The following is a 7359-nucleotide window of genomic DNA, read 5'->3' on the forward strand; positions in this document are numbered from 1 at the left end:
TGAAAATATTCTAAATGAAGCGTACATTTAAACGGATATTGGATTGTTTCAGTGGGCGTCTCTTAAAAGCATCTAAAACACATTTTTATGCCTCCATGCCGGCGACAGCCAGGGCCAGAGGCATATTATTTTCAGGTTGCCCACATACATGTCCATCTATCCATCTGTCCCATTCTCATAGGACATGAAATCTCAGTAACACCTCGAGAGAACTTCTTCAAATTTGGCACAAATGTTTCCTTGGACTCACTGATTAGATTTTGGTGGTTGATGGTAAAAGGTGAAAGTCACAGTGACCTCGCAAAATGCAGTTTTGAACGTGTGACCACAATATCTCTGTAACACCTCAAGGGAATTTCTTCAAAAGTCGAAGGTCAAAGGTCAAGGTAAAAGTGGAAAAACCTGTTATTGGCCTTGTGAACGTGATATTTCAGAAACCTTGAAGGAACTTCTTCAAATTTGGCACAAATGTCCAGTTGGATTCAAAGACAAACTAATTAGATTTTGGTGGCCAAAGGTCAAGGTCATGGTGACCTCACAAAACATGATTTTGGCCTTATGAATACAGTATTTTGAGAACTCCTCAAGGGAATCCCTTCAAACTTGGCACAAATGTCCTCTGAGACTCAAGGACGAACTGATTAGACTTTTACTGATTTTGAACAACTTCAAAATCTCTCCCTTCTCTCTCTCCCTTCTTCTCTCAACCCACAGTTGAGGCAGGTGACCTTAGATCACCCACTCTCATATTCCTCACACATGCAAACCACATACTGCTGACTGTACTGATTTCCACACCACATGCTGTGAACATTTATTTTGGCGCCTTAATTTGGTCTCATAAAAATATGCTTTATTAACTGCTAACCATGCTTTTGATTGTAGCCACTTGAGCCAGGGTCATAATAAATGGGGGCTCATCCAGGTTTGAACCTGGGACCTCTCATAACTATTTAACACTGCTGTTGGAGAAGGGAGAATTCAAGGAAAACTCATGAAGAAAGTGAAAGTGAAAAGAGAAAGTGAAAGTGAAAGGACGAGAATGACTTTGCAACCCATATATGGTGATTAGCAACTACACTGACAGTGGGTTGGGAATAGGAGGACAAAGCTTTAAAAGCTGAACATCAACAGCATTTGTAACACCACTTTGTTTCCAGAGGTACAGTTTTGAGGTAAGGGTCATGAATGTCAGCTATTCTCAAATGTTATAGTTGTAAATTTTGGTATTGTGAAACTGAAATCTTTGTTTTACTGCACTATTAAAATCAATAAATAACAGTTTTACTGCTTTACTTCAATTTATTTAGTTTCAATTTAGTTTTGCTTTTCAACTTGGGTGGAGCTTCTCCCCTTTTACTACTGCATAAGTCTCAGTGTCTCATCCCCCAGTTTAACGGATTTAAGTAATTTAAGTATTGAAATTAAAGTCCACTTTTTATACATATATATGTTTCCTGAATATTTTGCAGCTATGGGAGGACAAGGGTCTAAACCTGCCCCCAACCCCCAGCCTTTTCAACTTTGGTGGAGCTTCTCCCCTTCTTTGCAGGAGGCATCAGGAATGGAGCAGGTGTTTTACAACTGCATCAGTCTCAGTCTCTCATCCTCCAGTTCAACAGATTTAAGTAATTTAAGTATTGAAATAAAATTCCACTTTTTATAAATATATATATGTTTCCTGAATATTTTGCAGCTATGGGAGGAAAGGAGTCTCAACCTGCATTATTTTCTATTTTCTTTTTTATGAAATATATTATTACGTCTTTGGACCTCAAAAAGTTATTTAAATGACACAGGGAAGTTTAGGGTTGATATGGTCATGGTGGAACTGATAACTTGAACCATTGGTAATTTGAACCATTGGTGACCTGTAAATGATCAAAAACACTCTTTGCACAATTTACTCCACTTTTATTTCCACAGTTCATGTAATACACACATTTACTGACAACACTTTACATTTACAGTCTTGCTCTTAACTAATCAGAAACAAAACAGACATGTGGGCAATTCATCACAAACAGAGTATCAGGGGCATCATGCCAAGTAAAACATACAGGGTAATTCTTCATTGATCCATTTAAAGGAGTTCTCTTTTCTCTTTTCTCCCTGCAGCAGAGGGGTCAAAGGTCAGGGACTTGTTCAGATAAACTTATACCTTGGTTTCGAGTGAAAGGACCCACATGAATTGGTGCTCTCAGTTGGTGAGAGGAGCAGAAGTTTGTGGTGAACTTGGAGGCTGAGAAGGAGGAAGAAGAGGAAGAAGAAGCAGATGAGGAGTCACTGCTGATGTTCAAGGTGAAGACACTGGAAATGATCACATCCATAAGACCTTGACTTCACTCTGCAGAGAACTGTCTGAAGGGGGGAGTGATAAAATGAGCATTAATTTGAGCCAAACTGGGCCTGATGATTTTAAAAGTACATTACAAAGTTTTCCAGTTTGGTAAAGTGCATTAAAAATGACTGTGTGACTTACCTCTGCTTCTTCAGACTGTTCTATGGGCTGTTCGGGAAGTGAAATGTCCTGTTTTTAGGAGTAAGTAGCCCTCAAGAATTTTTTGTGCAGTAGCTCCTTTTTCTTCTCCTCCTTAGAGTAAGTCATTCTTGTGTGAGCATGCATATCTAGTGCCTGTATGTGTGTATGTGAGAGAGAGAGAAAGGGAGAGAGAGAGAGAGAGATAGGGAGTGATTTTGTGTGAATGATTTGATGGAGCTGTAGAAATCATGTGTGAAAATTAATTTTGTCAGTTTATATTAAAGTTGATGATGGGAATTAATTTTGTTCATTATGTGGTTGATCATTTACACAAGTGTTGTGTTAAAAGAAAGTCTCTCTCTCTGTCTCTCTCTCTCTGTCTTTCTTTCCAAATGCTTGAATGTTGGGTCTCTGTAAATGATATAATAAAGAGTATGTGGAGACCTGCTTTGTATGAAAACTGCCCGAAGATAACTTCTGTTATGATTTATATAAATAAAATGAACTTGACTTGATACTGCTGTTGGAGAAGAGAGGGTTAAAAGAAAATGTGAGCAAAGTGAAAGTGAAAGGAAGAGAATGACTTTGCAACCCATATAAGGACCTACACTGGCAGCAGGGTAGGAATACGAGGACAAAGCATTAAAAGCTGAACATCAACGTCATTTGTAACAACACTTTGTTTGCAGAGGTACAGCTTTGAGGTAAGAGCCACGAATGTCAGCTATTCTAAATGTTGTAGTTGCAAATTTTTGGCATTGTGAAACTGAAATGTTTATTTTACTGCACTGTTAAAATCAATAAATAACAGATGAGCATTGTAAGAATTTGACATTTTATCAGCCTACTGTAGCTTGTGTTTTGCTTCAATTTCTTTCGCTTCATTTTAGTTTTAGTCAATTTAGTTTTGTTTTTCAACTAGGTTGGAGCTTATCCCCTTTACTGTAAGAAGATTTTTCTGTTCTGTGCAGAAGGCATCAGTGGGTGTATACTACTGAAAGGACCCTTGCCCCAATGCTAAGAACATTAGATTTTTGGAAATCAGGCAAGTGCTTTATTGTGAATATTACACAAAACTCTTGTACATATATATATGTTCCCTGAATATTTTGCATCTATGGGAGGACAGGGGTCTAAACCTGCCATCACCCAGCCTTCTCCAAGTAAGTATCATATTTAAAAGAAACCCTTCTTCTCTCAACCCACAGTTGAGGCAGATGACCTTAGATCACCCACTCTCATATTCCTCACACATGCAAACCACACACTGCTGACTGTACTGATTTCCACACCACATGCTGTGAACATTTGATTTGGCGCCTTAATTTGGTTTAATAAAAATATGCTTTATTAACTGCTAACCATGGTCAGTCTGCCTTTGATTGTAGCCACTTGAGCCAGGGTCATAATAAATGGGGGCTCATCCAGGTTTGAACCTGGGACCTCTCATAACTATTTAACACTGCTGTTGGAGAAGGGAGAATTCAAGGAAAACTCATGAAGAAAGTGAAAGTGAAAAGAGAAAGTGAAAGTGAAAGGAAGAGAATGACTTTGCAACCCATATATGGTGATTAGCAACGACACTGACAGTAGGCTGGGAATAGGAAGACAAAGCTTTAACAGCTGAACATCAACAGCATTTGTAGCACCACTTTGTTTCCAGAGGTACGACTTTGAGGTAAGGGTCATGATAGTCAGCTATTCTCAAATGTTATAGTTGTAAATCTTGGTATTGTGAAACTGAAATGTTTATTTTACTGCACTATTAAAATCAATAAATAACAGATGAGCATTGTAAGAATTTGACATTTTATCAGCCTACTGTAGCTTGTGTTTTGTTTCAATTTCTTTTGTTTTTATTTAGTTTTGAGTCAATTTAGTTTTGCTTTTCAACTCGGGCGAAGCTTCTCCCCTTCTGTGCAGGAGGCATCAGGAACGGAGCAGGTGTTTTACTACTGCATAAGTCTCAGTCTCTCATCCCTCAGTTTAACAGACTTAATTTAAGTATTGAAATTAAAGTCCACTTTTTATAAATATATATGTTTCCTGAATATTTTGCAGCTATGGGAGGAGAGGAGTCTAAACCTGCCCCCACCCCCCCGCCTTCTCCAAGTAAGTAGGATCTTCAAAAGAAACAGAGCTCTGTAAGATAATTAGAAGTAAAAGTAACATTCAAATAATGTTTCCGAAGTAGTTTCTCATATTTTATGTTCATTTGTTGTAACTTGTGCACTCTGCTGTCAGCTTTTCCTGAAGAATGGAGGAAAATACCCTGGGGGTGAGTATGTGTAGATAAAATTCACAAAATAATTGAATGGTAGCTTCATTTCCTGTTTCTGTTGTTCTCTCAACAATATTCTGAAACATCTCACCACTGTCTGTGCTGCAACAACAAAATAAACATATAACTGACAACAAAGATTGATTTGGCTTCAATATTTATCTAAAATGTTCTTTGCAGCAACAAAGAGAGAGAGCTGCAGTATGTGAAGAATTATCAACCCCATAATAATGAGCTCCAACATCTCAGGATTCTTCTTCATGGACCAGTTGGTGCTGGAAAGTCCAGTTTCATCAACTCTGTGGACAGTGTTTTACAAGGCAGAATGACTGTTCGAGCTTTGGTAGACGCAACCTCTCAGGCCAGCTTCACCAAAACAGTATGACCAATAGTTTAGCAACTTTTTATGCTGAAACTATGTGAGCAACATACAAACTGCTTTACAGTCATCATTCAGTAGGTGGCACTGTTGTCATGAAGCCTTTCTGATTCACAGTACAGAACCTACAAGATCCAAAAAGAACAACCAGGGATGTTTTACCCTTTTGTCTTCACTGACATCATGGGCCTTGAGAAGGACTCAAGCAAAGGGGTTGGAGTACAGGACATCATACTGGCTATGAAGGGACACGTAAAAGACAATTACAAAGTACTGTAATCATTTCATTAAACTTTATTGGGCATATTTTAATGATAAGATTCAGTTTTGTCTTTTCTATATCTCATTTTATTTACATATATTATATGTTACATGCAGAAGCCATTCTTTAATTAAATTTTACATTGTTTTGCAGTTCAATCCTGTCTCCCCATTATCTGAGGACAATCAAGGCTACAACAACTCCCCCACACTAAATGACAAAGTTCATGTTCTGGTTTGTGTGATTGCTGCAGACACATTAGATATGATGGATGATGAAACAGAGAAAAAGATGAGGGAGGTCAGACTTGCAGCCAGTGACATGGGTAAGTGTTTGAGTTTGTTATTGTGTTTTTGAGTTTGAGTCAAATAACCTGACAACATTGTCTTGACTGACTTGGATTCTGCTCTGAATCTGCAGGGATTCCCCAACTGGCTATTCTCAACAAAATTGATGAAGCCTGTCCCGAGGTCCAAAAAAATATCAAAAACATGTATAAGAGTAAAAAGCTGAAGCAACAGGTAAGTCTCTACTGGTGATTTTATGAGTTTGTAGAGATTTGTTTTTCCAGTTGGAAAATAATTTAGCATTACATTTTAATGTTCTAACACAGAAATCTCCTTTGATTGCCTCTTTGATGTAATTCCTTAAATCTCAAATTGTTTAAATTTAGATGGAGAAACTGAGTGTGAAGCTGGGGATTCCACTGAACTGTATCTTTCCTGTGAAGAACTACCACTCAGAAATCGACATTAATGATGGCATTGATACAGTGATTCTGAGCGCACTGAGACACATGATTAACCATGGAGAAGATTTTGTCAACAGTCTGTAGATCTACGTCGTGCTGAGGCAAATCTTGTTCATCACAGCAAGCAAAAAGTCTGTTTCATGTCATGATGTGAAATGAACTTTGAATGTCAACAGATATGTGCATGATAATCACATATTCCAACCTGTCTTTTTGGTTGTCATATACAAGCATGTAATGTAATGTATATAGTATTTATTAATGTCATCTATTGTAAGTCATCTGAAAACCTGCTCAGTATTTTACCTTGGTGAATTAAGTATGGATAAATTAGCTTGATGCAGTTAAAACCTAGATGTGCATAGAGCAGTCTTGTGCCACTATTAGAAATGGATTTTGCGCTTTTCTGTTATTATGTTGTTTGTCGATTATGCTTTGTCAAATCAGGTGGTAATTTGTGGTGTCGTACTTTCTCAGTAATCATGAATCTGTTTATTCATTTCTCTGATCTTTGATCACATTTGCATGTCATCATCACACAATGTAAAATTATATTCCTAAATATGTGAAAATACATAAATAAATTCTGCATGCACAGTGTAGTTTTTGCTTCATTGTGGTGATGTAGCACTCAGAAACTAGTGCTGGAATCTCAAAAAACCGCCACCAAATAAGCTGGTCCAGGGATCACACTCACTAGCATTTAAAACTTCATGAATGAATAAAGAATAACACAGATGACTGTGAAACGCTCCATATGTGTATGCGTGTGTGTGTGTGTGTGTGTGTGTTTGTGTGAGAGAGACAGAGAGAGAACAAAACAATATGTTGTTCATTGAAATAGTTTTCTTATTTTTTACTTTATTATTTATATTTAGGACTTTTGGGACTTCGTACTAAACTGTGTGGTTTGGGGCTTTCAGTGATAGTGCAAAGGTGAAGGTTTGGAAGAGCATTTGAAGGCATCGTTGAACAAGTGCAGAGAGGAGGTGAGTTCAGCAGAGCTGGATAATAAACCATCATGCTGTTGGGTGGGCTAGTCTTCTGTCAGAACCCTTCTCAGAAATCTAATCTAATCTAATCTAATCTCATTTTTTTCTATTTTCTTTTTTATGAAATATATTATTACGTCTTTGGAGCTCAAAAAGTTATTTAAATGACACAGAGAAGTTTAGGGTTGATATGGTCATGGTGGAACTGATAA

The 7359-nt window shown here is 37.5% G+C and overlaps 1 protein-coding gene across 1 annotated transcript; it reads left to right on the top strand.

Annotated features, from left to right (window-relative positions):
- The first annotated feature begins 1456 nt into the window (after positions 1-1456).
- LOC139618195 (interferon-induced protein 44-like) lies at positions 1457-6893 on the top strand. The gene is made up of 9 exons (XM_071473924.1): positions 1457-1628; positions 2119-3186; positions 4544-4594; positions 4727-4760; positions 4944-5142; positions 5260-5412; positions 5558-5729; positions 5825-5925; positions 6078-6893. The coding sequence occupies exons 3-9, from the start codon at positions 4546-4548 to the stop codon at positions 6237-6239; spliced, it is 870 nt and encodes a 289-aa protein (XP_071330025.1). The 5' UTR covers positions 1457-1628; positions 2119-3186; positions 4544-4545; the 3' UTR covers positions 6240-6893.
- Positions 6894-7359: the final 466 nt, after the last annotated feature.

Source organism: Trachinotus anak, unplaced genomic scaffold, assembly GCF_046630095.1.
Source record: "Trachinotus anak isolate AG129_WGS33_773 ecotype Australia unplaced genomic scaffold, CSIRO_AGI_Tana_v1 ptg000003l, whole genome shotgun sequence".
Lineage (NCBI taxonomy): Eukaryota > Metazoa > Chordata > Actinopteri > Carangiformes > Carangidae > Trachinotus > Trachinotus anak.

Bases quoted from the DNA above. Each gene is read 5' to 3' on its own strand.
- LOC139618195 (XM_071473924.1), top strand. From the start codon at position 4,546: ATGGGAGGAGAGGAGTCTAAACCTGCCCCCACCCCCCCGCCTTCTCCA. The intron at 4,595-4,726 runs GTAAGTAGGATC...CTCTGCTGTCAG, and splicing joins CACCCCCCCGCCTTCTCCAA to CTTTTCCTGAAGAATGGAGG. The intron at 5,730-5,824 runs GTAAGTGTTTGA...CTGAATCTGCAG, and splicing joins ACTTGCAGCCAGTGACATGG to GGATTCCCCAACTGGCTATT.